We start from the raw sequence: 12,801 nt of genomic DNA, 5'->3' as shown, positions 1-12,801 counted from the left end.
AGAGCAGAATGAGCAGTGCTGACTGAGCCTCTTGGTTTCAGATGAGGCTGGAGCGGGCAGAGTGGGGCACCGACCTGCCGAGCGTGGAATCCCAGCTGGAGACCCAGAGGCACATCCATGCCAGCGTGGAGGACCTGGGCTCCAGCGTGAAGGAGGCCAGGATGTATGAGGTATGGTGGGGACACCAGGCATGGCCCCACGTGGGGAATGAGGGGCGTTAGGATCAGCTCTTGTGGGTCACTTTCTTGGGACAGAGGTGATTTTTTAAGGATGGAGCTTCTGAGTTGATGCAGTGCTGCCCTGAGCCATCCTCTCCACCCTCCCCTTCCTCATGCAGAGCTGTGGAGGAAGATTTGGGGATGGGGCTCCGAGTGGTGCTGCCCTGTGATGGGTAACGGGAGCGTTTCTCATCCTGCAGGGTAAAATGTCTCCAAATTTCCGCGCAAGCTACACGGAGACGCTGGGCAAGCTGGAGACTCAGTACTGCAAGCTGATGGTGAGCACTGCCAGGGAGCCCGGGCAGAGGGGCAGAAACCCATCAGCCACAGGGCAGGGAGGAGGAATGATAAACCATTCTTTGTGCCCAGGAAACCTCGAGCTTCAGGCTGAGGCACCTGCAGAGCTTGCATGGATTCGTGTCCCGGGCCACTGCTGAGCTGATCTGGCTGAATGAGAAGGAGGAGGAGGAGCTGGCCTACGACTGGAGTGACAACAACCCCAACATTGCAGCCAAGAAGAATTACTTCTCGGTGAGTGCTGGCATGGCAGGTGCTGCTTTTGGTTCTCCGTGGAGCCCTCAGCTCCAAACAGACCCGACATCCCGAGGCTGGATGCTCCCTCCCAGCTCCCTGAGCTTTGTTGCTCCTGAAGAGAGCTGATGGAAGCTCTCCCCAGAGCAGAAAGTGCAATGAACGTGTGTGTTCAATTGAATTGCGATCAAAAAGGCATCAAAAGATGTGTTTTTAGCATTATTTTGGAGCTCAAGGCATCTTGAACTGGTGGGGGCGAGGGAGGTTAAGTCTGAGCCAAAGAGGAAAATTAATTCCTCTTTACAGCAGTATAAACAAATTCCCATCTTTCCACAATCACACCGTGTGAAGAGGTCCCTGGGCGGGTTTCCAGTGCCCACAGGAGGCAGATTCCTGTTGGGATTGGGGCTGTGGTGCTGTGCTGGATTCCCTGGCATCCACTGGCACGCTGTGTTAGTTGGACACAAGGTCTGAGCGAGGTCCCAGAGCTGAGATTTGGACTTTCCCTCCTGCAGGAGCTGACAGCAGAGCTGGAGGAGAAGCAGGACATCTTCCGTTCCCTCCAGGACACGGCTGAGCTGCTCTCCCTGGAGAACCACCCGGCCAAGCAAACCGTGGAGGTGAGCAGGAGCCTGGCAGAGCTGTGGGGTTCCCAAGGATCAGATCACCCCATCTGCAACTGGGAGACTCACTGCCCCACCCCACAGGGCCTGAGGAAGTGTTTTGTGGTGGCAGGACATCAGTGCAGTGGTGGAGCTTTTTAATTTTGGGAAGGGGCCGTTCCCAAATAAACACACCTCAAATTAAGACACAAACACGCAGAGCGTGAGCCTTTCCCACAGAGAGGTGATGCAGGGAATGGTCTTGGCTGCCCTGGAGTCATCCAGGCTTCCAGGGACACTGTGGTGGTGAAGCAAAAGGCTGTGGGAACTTTTTCCACAGGGTAAAAGCAAAATTGTTCCTGCCTCTGGCATCGTGGGTGACATGGGGACACTGAGACAGAGTGCCATGTCCTGTGTCCAAACCCTCCTGGCTGCAGCCAGATTTTGGTCATTTCTGTCCCTCCCTCCATCTCCTGTGTCCTTGCTGTGCCCCTCCTGTCTGTGAATGCCCTTTTCCAGTGCCCTTTTCTGTGTTTTCCACAGGCCTACAGTGCTGCTGTGCACACCCAGTGGCAGTGGATCAAGCAGCTCTGCCTGTGCGTGGAGCAGCACGTCAAGGAGAACGCTGCCTATTTCCAGGTATTTGGGGCCAAATTCCCTCGGTGCCATCTGCTGAATCCCACTCCATGAGCTGCTCACGCTGCTGGTGTCCTTGCTGGAGAGGGAAGGAGGGATTTGTGTTTTCTCTGGAATGTCTGTTAGCTGCTCCCTGGGCATTTGTAGGGGGGAAAAAGGGATCAGCTTCCCTGTAGTTCTGCTCATCCACCTGGGACGATCCTGCCCTTGCAGCCCTAAAGCCAGAGCGGTGTCAGGAGCTGCTGGCTGAGCCTTTGGGGTGCTCCTTGCCTGCCTTCAGGCTGCTCAGGGGTCTTCTCCAGGTCCCTGTGACCCTTTTTGCCTCCACAGTTCTTCAGCGACGCCCGCGAGTCAGAGACGTACCTGCGGAACCTGCAGGACTCCATCAAAAGGAAATATTCCTGCGACCACAGCACGAGCCTGACACGGCTGGAGGACCTCCTGCAGGACTCCATGGTGGGTTCTCTGGCACCTCACCACCCTGCTCTGCTCCAGCAGCCTTGCCTGGGACACCTCTTGCTTCTCCAGGGAGAGCTGGGCCCCTTGTCCCCGCGGTTTGGTGGGATGTGGTTTGTGTTCCACCTCCTGCCGTGATTTGTTTTCCCGTGGAGCTGCTGAACGAGCTGCAGGCTGTGTGGTGTAGCTGGAGCTGGTCACTGTCATTCAGAGGCACCATCTGACCTCTCTGTGTGTCCTCAGGGTGAGGAGCAGGCAGCCTGTGCTGGCTGTGCAAGGTCACAGCCCGACGTGTGAGCTGCTCCTGCCCCAGCCAAGCCCATCCTGCACAAAGGCAGGGCCTCTAGGATGCTCCTGGTTCTGCTTTGGAGCTGGTGGAGAAATGCCTGCTCTTTATGCAGCCTAAATCCCGTGCTAATCCATCCTGCTGGATGGGGGAGAGCCAGGGCAGCCGGGCTGTGCCAGGGGCTGATCTCTGAGCACGTGGCCTGGCTTAGCTGAGCTGAGCCCAGCCCGTGGCACTGTCACCTTCTTGCCTGATTTGGCTTGAGAAAAACCAACTTAAAACCAACCCCCAAGGAGCAAAGCATCAGCTGGTGTTTGACACCAGGGTCAGGGGAGGAGTTGGGCTGTGGCTGAAGTGCTGAGCTGTGGTGGCAGGGTCAGGAGGTGACACTGAGCAGTGCAGGCAAGTGGTCACTAAGATGTGCACATCAGGGTGTCCCCAGTGGCACTGGGGTGCCCTTGCTGGGGGTGATGGGTGCATCAGCACTGTCTTCTCTCCTGGAGGCCTGGGGGCTCCCCCATCCTCTCTGTCACGGTCTCGGGGTTGTCCTGGCCTGTCTCTGGTGCTGCCAGGACATGGAGAGCCAGGCTGGCTCCTGGGGTCTGTATTTGGGAGCCCTGGACCATCAGGAGTCTGGCAGGTGCCACCTGGGGTGGGAGAGGCTGTTCTGGGCAGCCAGAGAGTGGCCACAAACCCAGGACTGGGGCAGCTGCCCTGAGCTCAGCTATAGGACTCTTTCTTACCTAATAAGTTAAAGTTGTATTTCTTCCAATCATGCTCCCTGGGACAGGCACAGGTAGTTTATTTAATCATTTATTCTTTTATTTTAATTTAATTTGATTTGATTGATTTTTTTTTTTAACCATTAAATTCTCCTCCACTGTCCTAGCACACTAACCAACCCCAGAGTACCGAGCATGAGGGAGAACCTTTTCTGGGCTCCTTTTTTTTTTTGTTCCTTTTTGAAACCTTTGCCACAGCCAGCAGGGGCTGAGCTGTCACTCATCACACGAGCTGCCAGTGTCGTGATCCGCACACGTCTCCACGGTGCCAGAGGCTGTTCCAGGTCACCTTTGCCACCATTCCCCCCGGGTTGGTGCCATCACCAAACCCAGCAGGGATCTGTAGGAATCAATGACCTCCAGCTGGCAGATTTCTCCCCACAGCCGGAGGCCTGTGCGGTCGCTGCACCCCGAGCCCCTTTCTCCTGAGATGTTTTATCCCCATAATTCATTGCCTCCCATTCCAGCCCTTGTTTAAATACCCCTTCATCCTTTGCTTTAGAGAAGGGAGCATGCTTCCCTGGGCTCTCCTCCAGGCAGCTAAACCAGCTTTGGGCTGGACGTTGTCCTGCTCTCGGCCCCTCTCAGCTGCTGGGACGTTGTTTTGGTGGATGTTGTGTTCTCTTTATTTTTTTTTGCCCTTTTGAAAGAAAACGTTTTCTTGTCCTACCAGCCAGAGAGCCAGAGGTGTGCATGTGGCTTTGCAGGGCAGTGGGAGTAGCAGTGACGTCCCATCCCATCTCCTGAGCCCTCTTCCCACCCTTCCAGGGCAGCAGGATGCTCCTGACGTGTTTGCTCAGCCCTTGCAGGCCAGCGCTGGGGTGGGGGGTGAGCTGAGACGCCCGGGACCAACCTCCCCTCGCCAAATTTGAGCATCCCATCCTCCTTGTCCCTGCCAGGATGAGAAGGAGCAGCTGATCCAGTCCAAGAGCTCGGTGGCCAGCCTGGTGGGACGGTCCAAAAGCATCGTGCAGCTGCGGCCCAGGAACCCTGAGCAGGCTGTGAGGAGCACCACCATCCCCATCAGGGCTGTCTGTGACTACCGGCAGATCGAGGTGAGGGCTGCAGGGGGCTGCAGGCCTCTCCAGGACCACCCAAGGTCAAGGGTGGCTTCGTGTGGTGAAAAACCTTCTCCTCCAAGCCGTGCTTCCAAAGAAAGGCTCAGCAGTCTCTTCTTGTTCAGTCTCATGGTTGTTTATTGCAAGTTACCTAAAAGATTTTCTCCTTGGGCTGCTGTGGTTTGCTCACAGCTCAGGCAGAGGCACACACACACCCTGACATCCTCTCTGACTCTCATCTTCTCCTCTCTCCCCACACCTGGGCCACTGTTATCTTTTATATGGTACATTACGTGTTACATATTTACAGTTTTCCCCAATGCCTATTACCTATATTAAATTGTGATTTTCTACTCTAAACCAATCCGTGAGTGCCAACATCACCAAGAACATGGAGGTGAGGAAGGAGAAAGAGGGAGGACAGGGCAGGCCCAAATCCCAAATCCATCTTAAAACCTCTGACCCCCCCATGTACAAAACCAAAACCCCCCTGTACAGCACGAAAAAATTCTTCCCTCTACTTTGTGACTACTTCTACTATAATATCTAAACTTTTGTGACTTCTTGTTCTTCCTGCAAAGTTGATAAATAATTCCATGGTTCAAACCCAAAATCACAGCTGTTTCCAGCTGCCTGCCAGGGTCTCAAATGCTTCTGACCTGGGCCCGGAACATCCAAAAATGTCTGAGGGACATTTTGAGTTCCGACAGTGGCCCTTGGGAAGGGAAGGCAGCGACAAGGTGGTTTAGGATGAGCGCTGCAGGATCTGTCAGTGGAAAGCAGGAGCGGAGTGGGAAGGCAGGGGGAGGGAAACAGCAGGAGTGTTTTTCCTGGAGCAGATTTCCGTGTCTCAGGTTTATTCTGGGCAGGAGCTGGAGTCCTTTCCCCTTCCAAGGAGGATGGGCTTCATCAGCCTCAGCCAAACAAGCACGTGGGTGGCAGCCAACTCCCTGTAGCTTCCTTGTCCCTTCCTCTCCCGGCACGAGCCTGCCGCACTGCCTGGCACCCTTCCAGGCTGTTGCTCCATTCAAACCCATCCATCTGTGAATTTCTGGGAGCTGGGCTCACCCCCAGGAGAGGGGCAGGTGAGCAGGGCCCTGCTGCTGGTTTCTGACGGGCTCCTGGTGCTGGTGCTGTTGCAGATCACCATCTGCAGGAACGACGAGTGTGTCCTGGAGGACAATTCCCAGAGGACCAAGTGGAAGGTGATCAGCCCCACGGGGAACGAGGCCATGGTGCCTTCTGTCTGCTTCCTGATCCCCCCACCCAACAAAGAGGCCATCGAGGTGGCCAACAGGTAACTTGGTGACAGTCACGGAGGGATGGGATGGTGGCATGGGAGGGGACAGATTTGGGGTGGGAATGGGAAGAGAGTGGGGACGGAGGTATGAAAGTTGTTTGGGGTGAGGAAAATAATCCCTCGTGGTTCTCCAGCTGCAAACTCTACTGCAGAGAGGTTTTTTTCTGCAAGCTGCAGTAGCTTGCAAAATGAAAAAAAATGACAATTTGGGAGGAGGGATCCCTGCAGGGATGTCTGGCACTGAACAGCAGGAGCATCGCTCCCTGCATGCTGCCACTCTGGGGTCACTGGACTGATGAGCTGGGGGATTAACAGGGTCAGGCTGCGTTTGCTGGGAAGATCCAGGGCTGATGGATCTGCTCCTTTCCCCTTGCAGGGTGGAGCAGCTGTACCAGAAAGTGATGGCTCTCTGGCACCAGCTCCACATGAACACAAAGAGCCTCATCTCCTGGAACTACCTGAGGAAGGACATAGCCCTGGTGCAGAGCTTCAGCTTGGAAAAGGTACAGGGGAGCTTCCCTGCCTGGTTCTGGGGTTCTGCTGCTCTCCAGGCTTCTCTGCGTGGCCACAAAGAGGAGAAAACCAGGGAGTGCAAGACTGGGGAAATCAAGGATCTTTACACCTGGAACAGTGCACACCTTGAAAAGGGTCTCAGTTTACAGCAACGGGGAAAAGGGGAACAAGTCACACCTTGAAAACCTGAGTTTAGGGGTGCTGTGCAGAAGGATTGCAGCTTTTCCCAAGAAAAAGAGGGTCAGGAGTTTGCTGCTGCTGAGAGATGGTGGATTGAGCATTTCATTAGGGAGTGAGCACAGCTGGAGGGAGGCACGGGTCCGATAGAGAGGATTTGAAAATTCTCCTTGGGCAAATGAAGGCAGTTCAGTTGGTGTGCAGGAAGTTGTTCCTGATGTTTGCTTGTGCCTCTTTCCACTCACAGCTCAGATCCTTGGCCCAGGGGGAGTGTCAGCAAGCCCTGAAGAGCCTGCAGGCCCACTACGAGGATTTCCTGCAGGACAGCCGGGACTCAGAGCTCTTCTCCGTGTCGGACCGGCTGCGCTTGGAGGAGGAAGTGGAATCTTCCAAGGAACACATCCGGCAGCTGCTGGAGTCCATGGAGAACGGTGAGCTTCAAAGGGCCTGATGGCTTTACCAGGAGCTGTGGGAACTCATAATCAAAGGATTTATGGGATGGCTTAGTGTTCTTCTTTTCCTGAGCTAGCTGGTTGATGGTGTGAGCAGCTGCTCTCCTTATTTCTCCATCTATCCCTCCAAGAATTGGGCCTTTGTCCAGCACCATTCCAGCAGAGAGGCCTTGGCTTTGCAGCTTCAGCTGAGCTCTGAGCCCTCTTCCCCTTGTAGTGTTGGTAACGGGGATGCATTCCATGCAAGGAGCTCTTCCTGCATTTAGTCTTTGGGAAAATACATGTGCTGGTGGCACTTGTGAATCCCACTAGGACTGAGGACTGCAGTCAGGTTCCCCGAGGCTGGACTCATTTCCAGAACGAGCTGATTTAATTAAGGTGTTTTCCACCTGAGCAGAGATGTTAGCAGTCGGTGTCAGCGCTGGGCTCTGGGGATTCCAGCAGGTCCCGTTTGGGACAGATACTGAGCTGCTCTCTGTGTGTCTCTGGCTTGCAGAAGACAAGGATGAGACCCTTGCCAGGAGCTACCTGTCGGAGCTGAAGAACATCCGCCTGCGGCTGGAGGAGTGCGAGCAGCGGCTCGTGAGCCGCATCCAGTCCCCGAGCGGCGCCCGGGCCGACGGTGACACCATCCAGGAAAACGCCATCCGCATGGCAGAGCAGGAGGTCAGGCCTGCTGCTGGGAGGCGGCCAGGGAGGGGTGAGGCGGGCAAAAATATCCAAAAATCCACATCCAAGAACAGCTGTAGCTCCCCTGCGTGGGCGCAGGGCACGGGTTTTGAGGGAATCTCGCTGCGCAGGAGGCAGCGGGGAGCCCCAGCAGCTGGGATCCCTGCCTTGTTCCCCACCAGCTCCTTTGCCAAGGGCAGTCCTGCCTTTTCCCTGCCCCTCTGGGCTCTCCTTTCACGCTGTCTCTCTCCCCCTGCAGCGCACGCAGGCGGATCTGCAGCAGCTGCAGTCGGAGCTGCGGGTTGTGTCCCAGAGGTGCTGCAGCTTCCTGGACAAAGCTCCTGCAGGGCCCAGCACGCCCCACCTGCGTTCAGAGCTGGACTTGGTGGTGAACAAGATGGAGCAGACACATGGGCTGTCTTCCACCTACCTGGAAAAGTGAGTGGGGATGTGCCTCTGCTCCCAAACTCCCTTTTGAGTGTTCCCAGTCTGCTGAAGGCCTTGTTCTGTCCCTCCAACACACCTTGTGGTGGATGTAACTGCATCCGTGCCCCTGCAGCACACGGTGCAGCCTGCAGCTCTCTGCCACGCCTGGGATGTCATTGTGTTCTGTTTGGTTTGCCAGGCTGAAGACGGTTGACATCATTATCCGCAGCACCCAAGGAGCAGAGTCCCTGGTGAAAGGCTACGAGGTGAAGCTGAGCCAGGAGGAGGCTGTTCCTGCTGATCTGGCAGCCATTCAGACTCACAGGGCAGCCCTGCAGGTGGGTGCTGGTGGTTTGTCAAGCAGCGTCCTTCCCTTTGTTCTGCTGAATTTTCTTGCCTTGGTACATTTGAGAGGGTTTTGTGAGGGCCCTGATTGTTTTGTGAGTGTAGAGGAGGTGATGTGCCTTGTACTCTGTCTGCTGCTGTAGGACAGGACCTGAACCAATCTGACTGGGAGCATTTCCCCTTCATTCTACACCTCCCAGTTCTTTGCAGCTTAAGGAGAGTGGGAAAACAAACCCATTAACCCCTTTGCAGCTTTGTCACCTGTGGCTGGGAGGACATCTCTGACTTGGTCCCTTCTGCTTTCAGTGGCACTGACCCGGTGCTGTCTCCTTTTGCAGCAATGGCTCGGCGAGGTGAAGGACAAGGGCTCCGTGTTCTCCACGCTGGAGGAGGAGATGGCCAAGGCGAAGGAGGTGGGGGAGCAGCTGTTGAGGCTGAGGCAGGAGCGCAGCATCGACCTGGAGCGCTTCCAGGAGAAGGGGAGCCAGCTGTGGGATCGCTGGCAGCGAGCCTGCGCCCAGATCGAGACCCGGTGAGAGACCCCTGCCTCCTCTCCCAGATTTGCTCTCATCCTTCAGCTGACACCTTGGGGCAGGCTTGGTGGAGGTGAAATCTTTCTGCCTGGGATTCCTGCTGGTGCTGTTTTCACCCCCTCCTCTTAACCTGTCGTGGTTTTCTCTCCAGCCACACGGAGCTGGAGAGCATCCAGGAGGTGCTGAGTGATTACCGGCAGTGCCACAGAGCCCTGATCCAGTGGATTGAGGAGATCACAGCCCAGCAGGAGCTGATGAAGCCTGGCCAGGCTGAGGACAGCCGGGTGCTGTCGGAGCAGCTCAGCCAGCAAACGGTGAGGCAGGACCTGGTGATGTCTCCTTGCTGCCGTGAACGTGTCACTTCGTTTCATCTCTGAGCTTGGAAATATGAAAAGCAGCAGGGAAGAGGCTGCAGGCCTGAGCTGGGTGTCTGGGAAATGGAGGAGCTCTGCTTGGCTTGAGGTGCAGATGAGGTCTTGCGTGAAAAATTGGAGAGTGTAAAGATTTTACCCAAAAGTGCAGGGATGTGAACCAAAATTCTGCTCACGTGCCCATGGCCGCTGTCATAGAATCCCAGACAGGTTGGGTTGGAAGGGATCTCTAAAATCATCTTCTTTCTATCCTCCTGCCATGGGCAGGGACACCTTCCACTAGACCAGATTGCTCCAAGCCCTGTCCAACCTGGCCTTGAGCACTTCCAGGGTTGGGGCATCCACAGCTTCCCTGGGCAACAACTCAGCCAACCTGTTCTGACAACCACTTTTGCTCTGAATTTCCTCAAAGGCTTTGGCTGCAGAAATTGAGAAAAACCAAGCCAAGCTGGACCAGTGTCAGAAATTCTCCCAGCAGTACTCGGCCGCCGTCAAGGTACAGTTCCTGGGTCGGGTGGGCTGGGCAGGAGCAGCCCTGGCAGAGTTTGCAGATCTCACAAGCTCCACATCTCCCCACCTTCTCAGGACTATGAGCTGCAGCTGATGACCTACAGGGCCTTCGTGGAGTCGCAGCAGAAGTCCCCCATGAAGCGCCGGCGGATGCTTTCCTCCTCAGATGCCATCACCCAGGAGGTAGGAGCCCACCTAAGCTCAGCAGAGGGGAAATTTCAGGTGGGGGGGGGTTCTTCCACACCCAGCAAAACCACCCAGCAGCCTCTGTGAAATGAGCTCCTTCCTGCTGAACTCTCTTGTATAAATAAAGTTTCCACCCTCGCTGTTTTTTCCAATAGCCAGAGAGGATGGCTTAGTGCCCTAAGCACCAGGTATGCCATACCCAGACTCCTGGGAACCCCTGGGTCAAATCCAGCGGGCTCGGCTCAGCCCTTCAGCCTCGCGAGGTAAATAACCAGAGCACCATGCAGTGTTGCTGTGTGTGCACCTTTGGGATGAGAACCTTTTTAGGGACCCGAGCTCCTGTCTGCTCTGTGTGGGTATTAAAGATCCTCTGTAAGAGTGTCCGTGGCCGGAGTGTCCCCTCGCTCCAGTGTCGTGCAGCATGCCTTGTGTGGCCACCACCCTTCCCAGCAGACCTGCTGCATCCCAGTGGTGCCATCCTGGCTCTGCCAGGTGCCCTGGGGGGTTGCCAAGCCCACAGGTGCCTCACCCCTGTCGTGGACTGTGAAGGGTGACACTCTGCATCCACCAGCAGCACTGATGCACCCCCTCTTCCTTCTGTTTTCCCCTCTGTCCCTCGGCAGTTCATGGATCTGAGGACTCGCTACACGGCCCTGGTGACACTCACCACCCAGCACGTGAAGTACATCAGCGACGCGCTGCGGCGGCTGGAGGAGGAGGAGGTGAGGCTGTGGGACACCCCTGTGATTATTAAAGAAATCTGGATATTGATCTAGTGCTGATACCCAGCTGTGATGGACAAAAGCTCTCTAAAAGTTTAAAGTTAGAAAGTGTGTGTTTACAAAGCTACAATTTCTGAATTATTAAAGAAATCTGGATATTGATCTAGTACCGATTCCCAGCTGTGACGGACAAAAACTCTCTAAAAGTTTAAAGTTAGAAAGTGTGTGTTTACAAAGCTACAATTTCTGAATTATTAAAGAAATCTGGATATTGATCTAGTACCGATTCCCAGCTGTGACGGACAAAAACTCTCTAAAAGTTTAAAGTTAGAAAGTGTGCGTTTACAAAGCTACAATTTCTGAATTATTAAAGAAATCTAGATATTGATCTAGTACCGATTCCCAGTTGTGACGGACAAAAACTCTCTAAAAGTTTAAAGTTAGAAAGTGTGTGTTTACAAAGCTACAATTTCTGAATTTAAATTAAAGAAATCTGGATATTGATCTTGTACTGGTACACATCTGTGGTGGACAAAAACTCTCTAACAGTTTAAAGTTAGAAAGTTTCTGTTTATTGTGTGTGGGATAGTTCCCAAATACACACCGCACCTTCCAGGTGATCACAGAGTCTTTTTATCCATCAGAGCGTTGAATACCCAAAATACAAATGCATATTCATCATTTTGGTACATCACATTCCTCACTTCGTATGCTAATCACTTCAAAAGCTACTAAGCATGTGTAGTTTCTTCCTTGAAATGGGTCAGTGTGAATTATTCAAGAAATCTGGATATTGATCTAGGACAATACCCAACTGTGATAGACAAAAACTCTCTAACAGTTTAAAGATAAAAAGTGTGTGTTTACAAAGCTACAATTTCTGAATTATTAAAGAAATCTGGATATTGATCTAGTACTGATACCCAGCTGTGACAGACAAAAACTCTCTAACAGTTTAAAGTCAGAAAGTGTGTGTTTATTGTGTGTGGGATCACTCCCAAATCCACACCGCACCTCTCAGGTGATTAAAGAGTCTTTTTATCCAGCAAAGTATTGAATACCCAAAATACAAATACATATTCATCGTTTTGGTACATCCCCTTCCTCACTTCCTATGCTAATTATTTCAAAAACTATTCAGCATGCATAATTTGCTCCTTGAAATGGGTGGGTGGTCCCTTTCATGGGGAGGGGTCCCAAAATGAGGAAGTCAATGAAGTCTTCCTCCTCCTGACCTTTCTACCTTTCCAATGCCAATATGACAAATGAACTCTTGGTAGAACTCCCATTCCTTGTCTTCAGTTGGTTTCAGAACAGAGGAGGCCACAATTGTCTTATGTTCTAAAAGCTATTTGTCAATTTATATTCTTCATTATAAACACAGATAACTCAACATTGTGCTGACAAGCAATCAATTATTAGTTAACTAACTCTTAACTTCATCAAGGCCTACTCATTTATTTTGATTAACTCTAGTAAGGCTTATTTCTAACTAAAATCTCAGCTCCTCTAAAATCTCTAAATTCCTTAAAATTTACATTTCACCTGCACTCTGTCCCCACATCCCCCCACCCCCAAGGATGCTGCTCCGTGCTGAGGGCTCGCCCTGGGCTCTGCTCCCGCTTTGGAGATCCCTTTTGACGTGGTTGTCTTCCTCCTTCCTCCTGTGTTTGCAGAAAGTGGTGGAGGAGGAGAAGCAGGAGCACGTGGACAAGGTGAAGGAGCTGCTGGGCTGGGCCCTGGGCTTGCAGCAGAGTGTGCAGGGCAGGACAGCTGCTGCTGGCAGCAGAGAGCTGGGAGACATCGAGAAATCCATCTCAGAGCAGCAGGTAAAGCAGGACTGACACCAGGCCCTGGGGTTTAACTTCTGCTCTTTTGTCACAGCTGCATTAAGATCCTTTCTTTCTTTTTTTTTTTTTTTACATTTTTTTTCCAGGCCCTGAACGAGGAGCTGACTGCGAAGAAGGAGCAGGTCTCTGAGGCCATCAAAACTTCCCAAATCTTCCTGGCAAAACACAGCCACAAGTG

The 12,801-nt window shown here is 53.2% G+C and overlaps 1 protein-coding gene across 37 annotated transcripts in view; it reads left to right on the top strand.

The window, feature by feature from the left end:
- The window catches only part of MACF1 (microtubule actin crosslinking factor 1), a 142,378-nt gene that overhangs the window by 48,469 nt on the left and 81,108 nt on the right, over positions 1 to 12,801 (top strand). For all 37 annotated transcript variants that reach the window (XM_085559688.1, XM_085559687.1, XM_085559700.1 and 34 more), the window contains 20 exons: positions 42 to 170; positions 419 to 496; positions 588 to 749; positions 1,265 to 1,369; positions 1,895 to 1,990; positions 2,318 to 2,443; positions 4,411 to 4,566; positions 5,712 to 5,866; positions 6,246 to 6,372; positions 6,807 to 6,990; positions 7,508 to 7,677; positions 7,940 to 8,118; positions 8,306 to 8,444; positions 8,790 to 8,983; positions 9,136 to 9,298; positions 9,768 to 9,851; positions 9,941 to 10,048; positions 10,675 to 10,773; positions 12,450 to 12,602; positions 12,710 to 12,798. In XM_085559688.1, the coding sequence (XP_085415814.1) occupies positions 42 to 170; positions 419 to 496; positions 588 to 749; positions 1,265 to 1,369; positions 1,895 to 1,990; positions 2,318 to 2,443; positions 4,411 to 4,566; positions 5,712 to 5,866; positions 6,246 to 6,372; positions 6,807 to 6,990; positions 7,508 to 7,677; positions 7,940 to 8,118; positions 8,306 to 8,444; positions 8,790 to 8,983; positions 9,136 to 9,298; positions 9,768 to 9,851; positions 9,941 to 10,048; positions 10,675 to 10,773; positions 12,450 to 12,602; positions 12,710 to 12,798 (2,696 nt within the window). The remainder of the gene's footprint in view (positions 1 to 41; positions 171 to 418; positions 497 to 587; positions 750 to 1,264; positions 1,370 to 1,894; positions 1,991 to 2,317; positions 2,444 to 4,410; positions 4,567 to 5,711; positions 5,867 to 6,245; positions 6,373 to 6,806; positions 6,991 to 7,507; positions 7,678 to 7,939; positions 8,119 to 8,305; positions 8,445 to 8,789; positions 8,984 to 9,135; positions 9,299 to 9,767; positions 9,852 to 9,940; positions 10,049 to 10,674; positions 10,774 to 12,449; positions 12,603 to 12,709; positions 12,799 to 12,801) is intronic.

This window comes from Lonchura striata, chromosome 23 (assembly GCF_050655825.1).
Source record: "Lonchura striata isolate lonStrDom1 chromosome 23, ASM5065582v1, whole genome shotgun sequence".
In the NCBI taxonomy this organism is placed as follows: Eukaryota; Metazoa; Chordata; class Aves; order Passeriformes; family Estrildidae; genus Lonchura; species Lonchura striata.
The sequence above is the reverse complement of the archived record's forward strand: the minus strand, read 5'-3'. Positions and strand labels throughout refer to the sequence as shown.